This window comes from Falco cherrug, chromosome 12, assembly GCF_023634085.1.
Source record: "Falco cherrug isolate bFalChe1 chromosome 12, bFalChe1.pri, whole genome shotgun sequence".
Classification (NCBI taxonomy): Eukaryota; Metazoa; Chordata; class Aves; order Falconiformes; family Falconidae; genus Falco; species Falco cherrug.
Genome location: NC_073708.1, coordinates 7559711 through 7576742, shown reverse-complemented (window position 1 = coordinate 7576742; position 17032 = coordinate 7559711). Strand labels below are relative to the sequence as shown.

The 17032-nt window shown below is 48.1% G+C and overlaps 1 protein-coding gene across 4 annotated transcripts; it reads left to right on the top strand.

Moving 5' to 3' along the window:
* Positions 1-4439: 4439 nt before the first annotated feature.
* On the top strand, positions 4440-12013 carry RNASEL (ribonuclease L). 4 transcript variants are annotated; one of them, XR_008734759.1, is made up of 6 exons: positions 4440-7403; positions 7791-7879; positions 8310-8500; positions 8605-8722; positions 9101-9644; positions 10697-10723. XR_008734759.1 is itself a non-coding variant. In XM_027800633.2 (6 exons), exons 1-6 carry the CDS (start codon positions 5954-5956, stop codon positions 10830-10832), a joined length of 2028 nt encoding a protein of 675 aa, XP_027656434.1. In that variant the 5' UTR covers positions 4440-5953; the 3' UTR covers positions 10833-12013. The 4 variants fall into 4 exon arrangements, 2 of the variants coding, with proteins under 2 accessions (XP_027656434.1, XP_005435920.1); XR_003558712.2 differs by lacking the exon at positions 10697-10723 and having other exon boundaries at positions 9101-9442; positions 9523-9644; XM_027800633.2 differs by lacking the exon at positions 10697-10723 and adding an exon at positions 10775-12013 and having other exon boundaries at positions 9523-9644.
* The last annotated feature ends 5019 nt before the right edge of the window (positions 12014-17032 follow it).

The following is a 17032-nucleotide window of genomic DNA, read 5'->3' as shown; positions in this document are numbered from 1 at the left end:
TTACGAGACAGGAGATCCAGAATCACAGCAGCCTGTGTGTATACCTGATCTTAGTGCATGTCAGAGGGAACAAATGAGCTGAAAGGTGTCCAGGAAGTATTTAAATTAGATATTTGGCAAGAAAGAGCAGAAAAAGAGTCTAGAAGCAACTAGAAACAAAAATCATGATCTTCTTTTTTTAACTGCAGCTTCCAACTAAAGCAAAATTAATGTTTTCTGTTGCATACCTTGAAGTTTGTTTAAATCTGGTTCTCCATTAAAAAACTATGTTTGATGAACAAAAAAAGTAAGAAAAATGTACAATTAAAATCTTTTTGAGCTTTCTTTAGAAGGAAATTGGGGGTCTGTTCATTCTGGATGTACCAGGCATGGAAATGGATGGCCCAGGCCAAGTCTCAGCCTCGGTGGTAGCACTCGACTTCACAGCTGACACTGGAGTGTCCCATTTGCAGGGCAGTTTCATCTTGGCAAGTCTGAGATGCTGCCCCAAAGAGAAAACTCAGTCAATGAACCCATGCTTGCATCCAGCGCACCCTTCACGATTGCTGGCAAAACCCAGTGGTAATATAACAAAACCTTTAAAGCCTTTGGGGGGATAAAAACCCCAACCCACAGAACTGCGTTGAGAAAGAGGAGCTGAAGCTTCCTGCGACCGCCTTTGGGCACGGCCGGCTGTGGTTGCTTCCAATAAACCACGACCGAAGTTTCCCAGGGCAGAGGCTGCAAATTTGGAAGCAGCAGAGAAGTTTTGAGCTCCGGGGAGCAAACATGGGGGCTGGCACTGTCCCCCCCTGGGGTGTGACACATACTTGCTCCAGGGCCAGGTTTCCATGAGCCAGGATGGGGGGTGGATTTATTTGGTGGAAAAAAACCCACCCGTTTCCCTCTGCCCTGGGACCCGGCGCGTTCCCAGCAGTGGCTCGGTGGGGTGGCATTGTCACTCAGCTCTCCTGTCTCCTCCTGCGGCCAAGGGTCCCTGTTCCAGCAGGACCACGCAGCCTTCGGGGTGGCCTTAGGGCACATACGTACGTGCACGAGTGGCCCCACGAAGACACATATTTGAGCAGGTGGATGCGCATGTATAGGTGTATCGATGCTGAGCTTTCTGTGTGCATGCACCGCGATGGGGACGCATGCAAAACAACACACGCATGCAGGCAAATTCTTACCTGTTTGCATGTGTATGCGTGTACACCCATGATTTTTTTTTTTAAAGACAGCGTGCAAACACATGCTACAAAATGCTGTTTAAATACGGTTTTGAAGGAAGGTCACCAGCAAAGGGCGTGAGCTGAACCATTGCAAATACCCCAAACACCTTATGCAGCATTCTGCAGTGCTCAGCCAGCCCCTGTGCCAGCTGATGGGGAGGCAGCAGCTGTTTCACGCTGCTTCCCGCTCTGCGCCTTTCACTCCAAGGCTTTAGCCTGAATAAAGTGCCAAAAATCACATGTGATGTATTTCCACAGGGGTCACCCTCCCTCTCAATACACACGCAGCTGAATGCCGAGGTTGCTAACTTGGTCCAGCTGCATGCAGGGATTCTTACCTCCGGGGTGCCCTGGGAACCAAGAAAAAATTAGTAATAATGTTCATGCTTTTTGACACTGCTGGGGTGCTGAGGGCAGCACTGGGCTCTGCAGCCCTCCGGCCTCCCCCGGGGTGGGCTGCATGTGCTGGAGGGCAGCTCTGACATGGTGCAGCTGCAACCTGGGCTCAGCCTGCAGGGAGAAGCTGGGGATGAGCAGCAGCTGGGAGAAATGGTGGGGAACTGCCTCTGCTGCTCAGGAAATGCATTTAAGCTCAACTCCTCAGCCTGGCTTCTTATTTCATCTGTTTGACTGATCTGGGATGCTTTTGATGGACCTGCTCCACTCTCCTTGCCCAAGGACTGGGACATGGTGCCCTGCTTGGTGAGGTCCCTGCCTGCCTTGCTGTTACCCTCACCTCTTCTTGCCAGCCCACTCCTGCTGGCAGATGTGCTGGTTGGGTTGGTTTTTTTGGGGGTGGGGTGGGTTTATGTTTGTTTTGGTTTTTGTTGTTGTTTTTTTGTGGGTTTGGTTTGGGTTTTTTTGTTTTGTTTTAGGGTTGTGGGTTTTTTGGTGGTTTTTTTTTTTTTGGGGTGATGAGCATTGAGCATCAGTCTAAAAAATCTAGCAAATGCAGATTAAAAATGCTCCATAGTAAAGTGAAACGTGGTTGATGGTCCTGTGTGGATAGCATCACCTGCCAGTGTTTAAATCACATCCTTCTGTGGATTATTTTCCAGTGCTGTGTTCCAGCACTGAAAGTCACATCAGCGTGGTCAAGCATATAAACTCTGGGACATTCCCATTTGGAAATATAATAAGGAAGCAAGTGTGGGGAACATGAAGAAAAAGCCATCCTACTATTCATAGCAGCTTTAAAAATTATTTTGTCTTTGGCAGGCAGCTTTTGTTGCTGCATTTTGCCTCATGTTTATTTTCGCATGGTAGCCAGGACATGGGTGCTCAGAATGTTATCTCAGGGGAAGGGCTGCAAAATGGGTGTAGGTCCATCAGGATGGAGGAGAAGGAAGATTTGCTTAATTGTGCCCTTGATTTCCCTGCTGACTGTGTCTCAGCAGTCCACCTCCCGAGCCCTGTGTGTATGGGGCCAGATAAGGACTCTGCAGAAGTGCAAATACAGCAGGAGCTGCGCAGTGTAGGGGGTACAGCAGCAGTTGCGGAGGGGGGCTCTGTGACTCCCATGCTTTAGAAAAACTTTGAGGCTTTCCTATTCCCCGTCAGCTGCCTGCCACAGGGACTAAGATTTTAAACTTAAGACTCTGTGGAAAGCAATTTGGATCAGGGATGAGGGAAAGGGAAAAATACTACCAACAAATCTTTATTTGCTGGTGTACAGGAAACTTCTGCCGTGGCCCTGCTGGTTGCAGGCACCTTGTTCCGATGGTCCTAGGGTCTGGGTTCCAATGGTCCTGCGGTCTCTCATCTTCCTGCCATAAGATAATGAATTAATTGAATTAAATTAGCAAGCTGAAGGCGGCTTTTATACTTGGGTGGGTGGGTGATGTGCCATTACTATATACTGTAACATAACTTTTTTTTTTATGTCTTTATCGTTGGCTCTGAGCCTGTGATGTGCTCCTGCTCTCCTGGTTCATGTCTTTTTTATTTTTCTCCTTTTTTTTTTTTTTTTTTTGTTTCTTTTTCCCCAGGATAGTTAAACACTGGCAGCTCTGGTTGAACTGGGAGAGATGGTGTTGAGTTCAGCAGATTTCTGTGAATTGAAGCTGGATCTTGACAGCTTTGAGAGTGATTTGAGATTGCTCCCTGAGTTTTCACGGTCTTTGTCCCTGTGGGGCTGTGTCAAGGTCTCCTGTGGCAGCACAAACTCTGTGAAATTCCATCCAGAGACTGTGGGATGTTCCCAGACCCTGCGGGCGAGCTGTGGGAAGCAGGATGCTTGCTACGACAGTTAGGTACAAAGGAGCGACCCCTGCACAGGCAGAGCTTTTGTGAAAGCTGGCATGCAGATGTGAGCAAGCAATGCAGGCATACATAAGGATTTGGATATGCACGTAAAACGTGCAGGACTGCATCCACGCACCTCTTTAGGGTGTGCTTTTCTGCATTCATGCCCTGGTGTTTGCCTCCAGCCATGCCTCTGTGTACACGTGTGGACACCCGGTTTGTACCACCGTACCATGGGAAGCCAGGTGTGAATTCACTGATGCAATTCCAGCCCTGTTTCCAGCGTGACCTCAATCCTGCAGCTGGCAGAGTTTGGTGGAGGTGGCTGGGGAGGTTGCACGGGCTCTGCACGCTGGTAAGCTCACCATATATTATGGGATGGGGGGGGAAACTGGGTGGCATGTCACAGCCTGGGCTCCTTCACATTTTACCTGCACATGTTTTTCAGGCTGAGGGGACGGGCTGGAGAACTGGGCTGCCTTGGGCGGCACTGGGTGTACACAGACCTTCAGAGGAGCAGGCTGGCGCCTGGGCAGTGGGCAGCTGCCCGCTTGCTGGTGTGGGTATGGTCAGCAACATGCTGCCTGTGGCGCGAACGGACCTGGAGCTCCTGGGGAAATTCAGCAGCATGGCTAGTTTCCTCATGCGGATACATTTACCAAAAGGTAAAGAAAAGCTTAAAATAAAAGACATCAAACCCCTGCCCCACCCCCTCCAAACAACCACACACCCCCAGCACTGGTACATTTAATATTCCTATGCCTTCCGCTCCTGAACCACTGCTAAGCATATGTTATAAACGGAGTCTGGGGGAGGGGGCGGCGCGTACGGGGAGAGCACTGAGCTCACAACCTCTCTGCTGTGTGCTGAAGGTGCCAAACGCCTCCCCAAACCCTCAGCATCCCCCTGCAAGTGGATAAAATGCTCCTGGAGCTCCTCCTTCCTGGGAGGGGACAGCATGTCTGTGGGGGCTTTGCTGGGAAGCAAATGCTATCCGGGGGTGCTCGCTGGGAAGCAGCAGGGAAGAGCAGCTGCTGGGAAAAGCTGCTCCCTGGCTTTGAAGGGGTTTTAAGCCCTGGCTGGGTTTCTGGCCGGGCAGAGGGACCCCCTCCTCGCCATCCCGTCATGGTGGCGGTGGGTGCCGCGGGCAGGGTTCACGCCTTGGCAGGCCAGCGTGGCGCCATGATGGCGCAGGCGTGATGCAGCTCCTGGCCCAAGGTCATGGGGTGGGATAGAAATGTTTAAACATTTCCTAGGGCAGGTTGCTTGCAGCTCTGTGCTTGTGCTCAGCTGGGGAGGAGGCAGTCGTGCAGCCCCTGCCTTCCCCCTTCCCCGACTTCTGCCTTCCCGACCACAGGAAGAGGAGCTCGAGCCTCGCGCTGCCCAGGGAATGCTGTGCTGCTTTTTGAGCCAGGAAAGTAACTTTTTTTCTTTTTTTAATATATATGTGGCAGAAGACCTAGAAGCTACTGGAAGGAAATGGGATGCAGCTAAATCAATTAAATAGTTTATTCATTTCCGGGTGTGTGTGGGGGTGGGGACAGCCAGGTCTAAAATGATCCTAGGTTTTCCTGAGGGTAAATTCATGTAAACTTATACTTTGGCTTTATTCCTTGAGACTTCTCTGTCCGTTTTCTGATTTGCTTAGATAATTTGTTCAGCTTGTCAGACAGTGACTCCCGGAAGTGCTGGTCACTCGGACCAGCTTTTGCAGGCAGGAAAATGGGTAATGGGGTTCCAGGTTTTCTAAGTAGACGTAGATGGATCAGGTCCTGCCTAATTAACATCTTAATGTCATGAAAAGCTTAGGAAAGGCTTCTGGTCAGGCAGGATCTCCTGACTGCCTATGGAAGCAGGAGGGATTCAGGTTGGCTGCCTGTTTCATTCCAGGTGTCGGGTCAGGACTTCCCAGGACCACGTGTGTGGCTGCCACCCAGAACCGGAGGGGAATGACCCTCTCTGCCTGCCTGCTGCGTTCTCCACCTGTAAACATCGCTGGGGGCAGGCTTGTTAGGCAACCTGGAATAAGTCTGAGATAAAACTTATAGCAAGAACACCCTGGGTTCTTCCCCGTCCCCTCACCCAGACACCCCAAGGGATGCCTGCCTAGGTTGCAATTAGTGTGGAGACCAGGCAAGCAAACAGGATGAGTACATGTGTCTGGGTAATTGCTAAAGCTGTGCTTCTTGCCAGGCCTTAGCTCTTTCGGCTGGCACTGCCATTGCTGTCCTTGGTTGCCCCTCACATAGACCTGCAGGACATCAAATCTAAATAGTGAGGTTTCACAATGTAATCGATCCAGATTTTCTGTTTATCAATTAGGTGAAAACCATAAAGCCCTTAAAATAGCAGGCTTTCCTGCCTGGTGTGCTTCATCAGCCAAACCCAGAGCATCCCCCACAACAAAGGCACTGAGCATTGCACCTCTCCCATCCTCCCGTGGGATCCCTGGGCTCAGGTTAGGAAGGTCAGAGGTACAGAGCCCTTTGCTGACCGTCATGGAGCCCACAGCTCACAGCCAGCAGGAGGCATCCACCCCTTCCAGCACAGAGACAGCAGAAGACCTGGCCTTCAAGTTAAATGCTGCTGTGAGGGACAGTAATAAAGAAGATGTGCTGAGGCTGCTGGAGGAAGGGGCAGATGTGAACTCCAAAGCAGAAAGTGGCTGGACACCGCTGCAGAGTGCTGTGCAAGCTAATGATGAGGACCTGGTCCAGCTTCTGCTGGACAAGGGTGCTTGTCCACATACCAGGAAGGACAACGGTGGCACGGCATTTACCGAGGCAGCGATAGCAGGAAATGTGAATATACTAAAGCTCCTCCTTGACCGTGGGTTAAATATTAATGACCATGACGATAACGGCTTCACAGCTTTCATGGAGGCTGCATGGTATGGGAATGAAGAAGCCCTGAAATTCCTGTTTAGTAAAGGAGCAAATGTGAATTTGAGGAGGGCAGTTAGTGAAGAGAAAGCGAACCTGCATAAAGGAGGTGTGACAGCACTGATGGATGCTTGTCGGGAGGGCTACTTCTCAGTTGTCAAAACTCTTGTCCAAGAGATGGGGGCTGATGTGAACATTCGTGACAACAAAGATAGGAATGCCTTGATCCATGCCCTTAAGAAAGGTTGTGCCAAGGAAAAATACGAGTCTGCTGTCTCCATAGCCCATTTCCTGCTGGACTGCGGTGTTGATGTGAAAAGCAAAGATGAATGTGGGAAAACTGCCCTCATCCTAGCTGTTGAAATGCGGAGCCCAGATTTGGTGAAAACTTTATTGGAGAAGGGTGAAATAGATATTGATGATGCAGATGAGGAGGGCAACACAGCACTGATGGTGGCTGTAGAGAAAAATGATTGCGACATAGCAAAGCTGTTGTGTGAAAAAGGAGCACGGACTGATGTTGGGAACCTTATCGCTGTTGCAAATCGGAACCGCGCTCATAATATGGCACGTCTTCTTCACCAGCACAATGCCAGGTTTGTTCCAGAAACCCTCAAGGACTGGGAGCCAAACAGCAAGCGCTGGAGGGACCAGCTGAAAAAACTTTATGCAATATATCGCCCTATGATTGGCAAACTGAAGACGTTTCAATACATCAAGCAGAGAATTCACAACACCTCCCAGGGCGGCATCTACCTGGGGCTCCACGGTGGGACAGAGGTAGCAGTAAGGATAAGCCGCAGTACAGAGGGTGACAAAGAGAAAAGATTCTTCGAACAATGTGGTAGCTGTGAATGCCTACTGAAGCTTTTCCAGTTTGAGAAGGCGAAAGGCTACATGTATTTGTGCTTCCCCCTCTGGGAGAAAAACCTTGAAGAACATCTGCAGGAACCAGAAGACCAAATGTACTACAAAGATGCTCTGAAGATGATATTCCAGGCAGTGAGAGAGCTGCACTCCCTCGGATTTGCTCACCAGGATCTGCATCCCAGCAACTTTTTCATAGGTTATCTTTTGCTTTCTCAATGTTTTTATTTTGTTTTCCTGTTGCCTGTAGTTTAGAGAAGATGCTTCATAACTACCAAAAAAAGGGGTGGGTGGGTGTTTGTGTGTGTCTATACAGAATGGGATGTCTGTGGCATTAGCTCTTCTCTTTGAATATGTATAGATGTTTGCATGTTGTATGTTCGCAGACAGCCATGGAGGAGTGAGCAGAACAACTTTACATGTCTCATTAGATCTGCCCTCCTTTCCAGGGCTGTGCAGACAGATCAACCTACAGCAGATCACTTCAGAGAACAGTTTTCTAAAGAAGGGGCCATACAAAAGTCAGTGACAGACTGTATTAAAGTTTTCCATTATTATTTGTTAACAATTTCTCTTGTTTCCTCAGATTTAGGTGGCAAAATTTACTTGGCAGACTTTGATAATAAAAGGAAGTTGATTGAAGACAAAAAAGAACTTGTAAACTCAGACTTAGAGGTAACTTCTCTGCAAATCAATGTATGATTTAAAATTTCAGGCTCTGGCTGATATTTTCTGTTGCTGTGAGCTCTAGGGGAAGCCTTTCTGCATCCTCAACTAGGAAACGCCTTGATTTTTGGGAAAGCCCGTATAATATATAACAAAGCAACATATAGATGCTGCATAATAATGATAGTGATTAGGATGCAAGGCTGTGGCTGGTGCTGGGATAGCCACAGATACACTGTGAGCATGATTATAGTGCCTGCCTCCTCTGCCTTTGTGCACATAGCTTCAAAGCTTGTGTATATTTGTATGCTTCTGTGCACCTGTAACTGCATGTGGGTGCTCGTGTACGCAGTCGTCTCATTTGCAAATACTAGTCCTCTTCTGTTTGGTAAGAAGCGTCATGCATCTGGCACGTAAGCAGTGATGTATTTCTTTGCAGGCCCTCAGGAGGCTCGTGCTGTATGTTTTGACGGGGGGTAGGAAACCCCTTCAGCAAGTCAGTACTGAGGATCTGGCTGCTGATTCCCCTGACTACCATGAGGCTCTGGACCTTGTAAGTAGTCTGGTCTCTCACGATGAACGAGGCTTGGAAGGTTTGAGCAAACATCCCTATTTCTGGAGCAAACAGACGTAAGTCCTGGCAATACAAAGGAAAAGCTTTCAGTACAGGATTTGCCTGTGGTGCTGGGAACAGCCATGTCCTGTTGCAGCTAACGAAGCTCCTTATTGCACAGGAGGTTCAGGTTCCTGAAGAGCATATGGAATAAAATCAAAGATCTCCAGAACCGAAAAACTGTCTTTCAAGCTCCTAATCCTACCAAAAGTTTTCCTTATCCACGGTGGACCAAAAAGGTAATCCTCTTCCCGTTGGGTTGATGCAAGGTTTGAGCTAGACATTTAGGCAGAAGCTTTTCCTGAGTGTTTCACAGGTCCTGTTCAAAACTGTGACTGGAAGAAGTAGCTTCACGCTGATACAGGTAACTGGGGGAAACAATTAAGTCTGAGCCATGTAGTCAAAATAAACCAAAGGGATTTCTGCTAAAGAGAGCTCTGTTATCTGGGGTGGTAGTAGGGGTGTGTGTCATTGTAGAATTAGCTGGCACACCTTCAAGGGCATTTGTTGGTGACCCCTTATGACAAGGACTTCTGGCCCTTGTGGCCAGGAATTTTCTGGTGAAAGTGTTTTGTTAGGTTGGCTCAAAGGCAGTGAGACCAGGCCTGCTTTTGCAGGTGCCGTCCTGGAAAGACATGCTGCATCATTGGAGATCGGACAGTCTCGGTTCAGTATGGCAGCGCGTGTGATCCTCTCAGCAGTGGCACAGTTGGATCAAAACTCCCGAGTCCTTCCTGCACCCAGGCATCCATGAAAAATCTCCTGTGCCATGTTGACATTCCTAATGTGAATGGCATGCTTTGGCAAGGCAGGAGAGGGAACACTTAGCAGATTCAGGCGGTCTGTATAGCACATGCCCTGCAGAGTGAACTGTTCTGCTCGTGTTGGCAAATACACTTTTAAGGGTCAGAAGATCTGCCCATGCACAGTGATGTCCCTGCAGAAAGGCAGTGGTTGTGGTGAGTGGAGGTAGACGTGTTGCTTTTGTGGTGTGTGAAAAGCAGAAAATCATCTACATGGGTGGGTTTTTTTTTTTCAGATTGACAAAGATGTTCTGAATATCATGGAAAATCCTAGGAAAGGAGTACCATTTAAATATAGCAATGATGTCACAGACCTACTGAGGCTCATCAGAAACCTGGATGAACACCCAGATACCAGGTACGTGTTCACATCCTTGCCCCTGCCACAGCTGCATGACAGGGAGCATCTGGGTATCTGCAAGTGTCAATGAGTTTGAGAGCAAAATCTTCTTCAGATGGTTTTCTAGAAGGGTGAACACAACTGGGATGTGGGAGGAAGTCCGTCAAAGCTCATCTTGTTAGAGGGGCTATCTCTTCTGGCAGCACCATAGTGTGTGAAAGATTGCGTGTCACGGCAGCACGCAGCCTGGAGTCAGCCCTCGGTCACCTTCCTGAGGGTAGGAAAAGGAAGTTAGTTCACAGGATTGGACCTCAGATTTCGAAGCAAAAATCTGAGTCCCAGATCATCTCCCACAGGTGACTATCCTCATCCAGAGCCTTCCATTCCAGCAGCTCCAGAGAATTGGTGACAGCTCCTTCTGCACCCTTGCCTTTGCAGAGCAGCCTGCAGGCTGGAGATGTGGCTCTACAGCAGAGGGCACAGTGAACGTGTCCTTCTGGGCTGTTCTTTTTGCTGCATGCTGATGTTCCTTGCCATAACTCCAGGAAGCTTTTTAGATCACTCTTAAATATTTGTATCACCCTTTAAACCTCTGAAAAGCCTGCTTGCCTACCTTGCTAGTATTTCCAAAGTGCTGATATTTACTGTGCTGAAGTGCTTTGAGATATGGATCAGGAAGCACCAGGTCCTGTTAGGAGGTCCTGACTCCTAAAGAGATGCCAGAGTCTCCAACCCTCTATAGTCATGGGTGCTTCGACATGAGGTTAAGAGGTGGTGTTAGCTCCTAGTGATGGTTTCACTGAAGGTGGTGGCCAGCACTGGTCTTCAGTGAAGATGCAGGTGGGATTAGGCAGATGGTGGTGCTGGAAGAATAGTGGAAAAAAATGGGTTGAAAAGCTTAGGGAATGTATAGAAAAGTTGCAGCTCAAGGATTTCTAGGAATAACTTCCTGTGTTACCAGAAATCCTCTGGAATGGCTTTTTCTCTGCAAGGGGGGAACCAGGGCATCATAGACACTTGACTCCTTGGGCAAAGCTTTAAAAATCCATTTTGGTTTTGTTCTTTTTCAGGATCACTGCCAAAATAGAAGACCATGCTGAGTATTTCTTGAAGCTTTTTCCAGCACTTACCATTTATGTCTACAACAGGTTACGCCAGAATCCCAATTACAGTCACTTTGCAGACATTCAGGACCCTTCTCCGTAGGATGTCGTTGCCTCCTATCCCATGCCTGATCCCACCACCACTACCTCCTTTTATTCCCTATTTCTTCATCTGCAAAAGAGTTGAAGAAAGTGGGTAAGGAGATGGGAGACAGCACATGCAGGGGCAGAGCATGGAGGACTTGGGCTAAGAAATGAAAGATGCTGCAGAAGTGTTGGTGTAACAACCATGAGCTTTGGAGTGGAGCTAAGCTGAATGCCAGCCCAGGCCCCCCTTGACTACCTCTGGCCCTCTGGGCTTATCTTCCTGTGTGAAGGGGAGATTAAGGCCCCGATCCTTACAGAGAGCTGGGAGATGTGGGACAGCTCCCATATACCCAATGCATCTGGGAGGCAGGAGAAGAGCTTGGGCATTGCCAGACAATGTGAGGCTCTGATAAAGGAAAAGGACTTGGAGCTCCTTGCTAGCATCAATATTGCCTACTGCTTGCGCTGATAAGCTGCTCATCTACCCCTCAGATGACATGGGTTCTCTCTTCTTAGCCTTCCTGAAACACAGCAGCCAGGAAATGTGATGTCTAGGCAATGGTCTGGCTGTAGAGCTGCCCTTGGCCTGTTGTCCCTCTGATCTGGTAGAGGCTCACCTAGGCCAGCCTGCTGGGACCTGAAGGACGACTTCTGGGGGATGCCGGAGTTGTTTCCACAAGGAATAGATGTAAAGAGCCTGCTCCCACAACACTCCGTGGCTGTGAGCAGCCCTCACTCACCTGAAAAAGGTCGCTGACATCAAGGGGGCTGCAGGGACTGGTTCCTCCTGGAGAGGACTAGCTCTGCACCTGCAAGGCAGGGCTGTGCACAAGCATTCCTTGTCTCCAAAACGGTGCTGCCGGTGGTGTATGACCGGCCGCCTGCCAGGCTCGTCTCCCTTGCATGGAGCTGTGCCCATACAGCCATAGCATGCAGCCAGCTCGGAGCTTTGATGTTGGAGGTTGGGTGGCACAAACCCATTCCTGCAATCCTACGGCATGCAACGTGCATCTGATTGTCCAAGGGCTTGCTTGTTTCCCTGCTAATGCTCAGATTTGCACAATGATTGTATGTTGCTTATGGAAATATTTTTCAGCTGTTGAAAACATGTTTAATTTTTTTCAAACTGGGACTGTTATGTTTTTTCGATTAGCCTAAGGAGATCCAAACTTGGAATAAACTCGCCTGGAAAACTGACTCCACACTCATTTGCGAATGAGGTTCCCCCATCTCCTCTGCACAGAAAGATAGTCTTGCAGCACTATAAAACACCCAAAAAGCTGGGATTTTTTGCCTCTCTGTGGAGGCGCCTCTTGGTTGTTTAGGTAAGGTGGTGGATGGTTTTGTCACTGTTCAGGTGAATTGCTTCTGGCCCATATGGGTATCTGGTAGGAAAAGATGTTGGGAAGTACTGAAGGCTTCCTGTCCTCAGAAGCAAGCTCCCTCTTGTGAAATAGTGGGCTGAATGGTGGGGGTGTCTGCATTCTTTTTGTGGAGCCAGAGTGAGGATTTTGTGGATGAGTTGAGGTGCAAAGGTGAGCATCAGTGCTTGCATGTGTGTGTTCGCGTGCATATAAACCTCTGGGAGTGGATGTGCTTGAACCCATCTCCTCTACAAATTCTGGCTGCCCAGAACACACCATTGAGCCCCATGATCTGTTTAGCTGTGTGTGCTTGTAGATGTACTGTAGAGTTAAATGTGGAATGTTAAAAATGGCAAGGAGATAGGCGATGGAGAGCAGTACAGCTATAACCTGGATTTGTTGTAATGAAGCACTTCAAGGCATTAGAGGTCATTATTCTACATTGTAATATATTGTTATGCATGTTGTCCTTGGTTAAGTATTCCCAAACTGGTTATGTATCAAGCACTCTCCCATAGCTAGCTGTGTTCCTTTTGGTGTGATCACTTGCCTGGATGCTTAGGTAATTATAACACAATGCTCATGCGCAAACTCACATAAAAGCTTCAGAAACTCCCACCTGTTGTTCTCACCATGGACTGTTGCCCCACTGTGCCAGGGACCTCCCCGCCTGCTGCTTACCTAGCCTGGGAAACTACTGGGGAACCTTCACTGCCTCACTGGGATGTCGAGGTAATAAACACCTTTTGACCGTCTTTGTGTGTATCACGTTTGTGTATCTGACCCTGCCTGAGTTGGGATCAGCAATGCTGCTGGTGGAGGCCAGTCTGGTGCTGCCGCCTGGACCGAACAAGTTGGCAGGATACATGAACAGCAATGCTGTGGCTGAAAAAGATGAAAGGGGAAAACAAGAGCTCAGGTGGTGCTGCTTGTTCTTGTGGTGTGCCAGGATGCCCCAGGTGGAGCGGTGGTGGGTCTTTGGCTGCATTGCTTGGCAAGTTGACCACTCCAGAAGACTGGCCAGAATTGGCAAAGGGGGAGGATGTAGCCCTAAAGGCCATTGAATCTGCTTTCAGGAGCCTGCCCTTTCACAGTGCTTCGGATGCTTCACGGATGCTGGCAGGGAAGTTCGGTTGGGCTTTGTTAACTGGGATAAAGGCACTGGATGATGATGTGTTAGCTTTACAGCAGTGGGTGAAAGAGCCAGAGCATGAAAATGGGGATTTGTGGGATGCAAAAACCATAGTGCAGTAAGTTATTACTTCCAAAGTTGAGAAGAGTCAGGGTTTAACCCATAAAATTGAGCAACTGGTGCTGAGAACAGTGAATAAGCATTGGAGGCAGTATGGTACAGCTCTAGCAACTGTTGCACAGGTTAAAGCTGTTGTATCAAGTCATTCTTGGAATCCTGAGGCATGGGATGGTACCTCCTCTGGTTCAGACTCTGAGGTTGAATATGATACTGAATTGGGATTATCTTGCATGCAAGCTAGACTTAGTTCAGATGAGGGAAGATCAGCCAGATAGGTGGTAATGTGATTGAGCAACTTAGAACATACACTCCGAAGGAATTACATGAATTTCTAACTATGTTCCAGCAGCAACCTTGTTAGCTTGGATGGTTAGAGCCTGGGATAACGGGGCAGGATCATTGGCTTTGGTGAGGGATGAGTTAAATCTAATGAGCCCTTTCTCCATGGATGATCAAGTGCAATGATTATTAGGGCAGAATAGCTGGAGTGCGTATTGATGGCAATCCTGTGCCTACCTCATTATGTCAGTGGCTCTGTCCTGCTGTTGGAAGTGTATATCCTACAGCGGGTGAGCCAGCGGCAGCAGTAGGAAATCAGCAGACCATAGGAGAAGGAATAGCCATGTTATAGCAACTAGGGGTAGCTATTGGATTAATAGACGCTGTTGGTCCTGATGGAGTAGAAATAACCCAACAAATGAAAATGCAATTTCTTAAAGGGGCCCCAAATGGGCTGAAACACCTTTTGCTGGGAACTGTGATGCCTGCTACAGGAACCGTGGGAGGCTGGGTAACCAAAAGGAGGGACTTAGCAATAGCTGGAGTATCAGAGAACCGAGTGAAAGCAGTTGAGAAAAGCAAAGTGAAAAAGCCTGGTGGAGTACCGAAAACTGCTAGCAAAGTTATCAGGAGACAAATGTGAACAGATTTGTTGCAGTCAGGAGTGTCAAGAGGCGAGATAAATGGCTTACCAACCTCACACCTTTTTTTGATTTCTAATGCTGTTGGAATGCAGAGGCTGCCTTCTAGTCAACAAAATCTCATTAAACCCTCAGCTCCCCCCGCTCCTAGCACGCGGTGGGAGTTACCTGGGAAGAGGCCATGAAGGGAAGGGGGTCCCCCGAATCCGAGTGTCTATGGCAGCCTGCTGCGTGGGGACTGACGCCCTCATGTACCCCCACAAATGTGATGGCACTTGGGTGGGGAGATACCAGGTTTAGGTTTGGTGGATACTGGGGCAGAGGTTACCGTTTTACGTAGTGTGGTATGTCCACATAAAGCTACAACTCATCTCTGTGGGCTGGGGGGTCTGTAACTGGCAATAAGAGCTGTAGTTACTTTAGCTATCAGGAAAAAGCCTGCATTTTCTACCCTTGTGTTGTTAGCACCGATCAGTGAACGTATTTTAGGAACTGATGTATTGTTAGGTCGAAACATACAGACAATGCAGGGATTGTTTTCATTCAGGCGAAACCCTTCTTTACTGCAAGCATGAATAATTACACTGATTAGAGGATATCCAAAGTGTGACTCTGTTGAAGTACCTGGGCCTGCAGTTGTGCAAGTAAAACAATAGAGAATACCAGGGGGAAAAGCTGAAATCCAAAGACAATAGAAGCCCTTTTGGAAAACCAAATAATCCGCCTTGCTTTACTTGCCTTCAGCAGTCCAGTTTGGCCACTGAAGGAACCAGATGGTTCGTGGAGAATGACAGTGGATTCCCGGGAATTGGATAAAGCAGCCCCACCTCTCGTGGCTGTAGTACCTGACATGGTAACATTGCTGGAGGGGGTGAGCCAGCATTTCCAAGAATGGAAAGCAGTAACTGATTTAGTGAATGCCGCCTTTTCAATTACTACTTCTGCAGCATCAGAAGACCAATTTGCTTTCACATGGAATGGTAAGTGATATACATTCCAAGTTTTACCACAAGGCTACAAACACAGTCCCACTATTTGTCATCAGCTAGTAGCAGCTGATTCGCCTGCTCCAGAACAAAAATGCACTATACATTGTTACATTGATGATACTATATTTATGGGCTCCTCAAAAGTGGATGTAACTGAACAGTTAGAAGTTTTAGTAAATGCCTTCCAAGAAAATGGGTGGGCTGTAAATCCAAAGAAAATTCAGGGGCCTGATGCTGGTGTTCAATTTCTAGGGACAGTCTGGAGAGGGCACACAAAAGCTATCTCTGAAAAGGTGTGTTAACACAATTCAACAATATCCAGTGCTTGCTACTGTCAGTCACAAGCATTCCTTGGACTGTTAGGTATAAAGGTTCTCCAAAAACCTCATTTAGCACATCTGATGTGGTCTTTACAGTCGCTAAATTGGTGGCCTTGGACCAAAGAACGCCAACAAGCCTTTGATCTGTGCAAGGAAGCTGTAATCTTAACACTGACGTTTTTGTGCCTTATGAAGAACAACCTTTTGAGTTGGAGATTACTGTCTTAAATGATACAGCACCGGAGGGGTTGTGGCAACAGTGCGAGCAGACTCGAAGGGAACCCATAGGGTCTTGGTCACCATCTCTGCAGGGGGCAGCAAGTCATTACACTCCATTGGAGAAATCTTGGTGGTTGTATGGGCTCTCCAGGGCACAGGATGGATTACTGGGCACGACCCAGTCACGGTCCATACGCCCACCCTGATACAGGCATGGGTAAATGACAATACAGTCCTGGCCCATGCCGGGGTGGCACAGGCTGCCACCCAAGGGAAGTGGAAGCATTACCTTCATGCCCGTTTAAAAGGAGGGAAAAAAGAACCAAGTACTCCACATGCCACCCTGTTAGGTGAAATACAATGTACACGTGTGCCTGCCGTATCTGAACCTGAGGGCCTACCATTGCCTGCTCCTCCTGTTGATCTCTCTCCTGTGCTGGTTGCCCCTCCGTTTGAAAACTTGCCAGCTGACAAGTGAAAAAAGGCATGATTTTCTGATGGAAGTGCTGTATATTCTTGGACAGGAGCGTTTGGAGACAATTTGTTTCGCATCAGGTACAGGATATTCCAGTCAATGGACAGCTGAAATTGCTTTAAAGGAGATGCACAGTATCTGTATATGGATAGTTGAGTGATTCATAAAGGTTCATGGGCTTGGCTACTCACAGGAGCCAATGCAAAATGGAAAATTCATGATCAGGAATTATGGGGCGGACCACTATGGGAAGCCATCTGGTCCGTTGACCAACAGTGAACAGTTGCTGTAAGACGTGTGGACACATACCAGAAACAAGATACTCTTGAGTCACAACATAGTAATGCCATGGACCAGATGGCCACTCCTGCTGAATTAAAACAAGCTCAAATAGCCCATGAATTTTTTTTTTTTTTATGTTCCTACCCACAGGTTGTCTCAGCTGCATCTGTAATTGATTGTTATTAATTATCCTCGCATCCAATACCAGCACTTGAGCTACCAGAACTTTCAGCAACCCATGTGAATACCTGGATATGGTTAGCACAATGATCAGCCAATCTGCCCTCTTTCTGCATATGCATCCCACGTGGTCAGTGTTACACCAGCAGAGATGTGCTTTAATTTCATTAATGCTACCTCCCCAGGGGTCTTTATGGCAAATACACAGCTCAAAT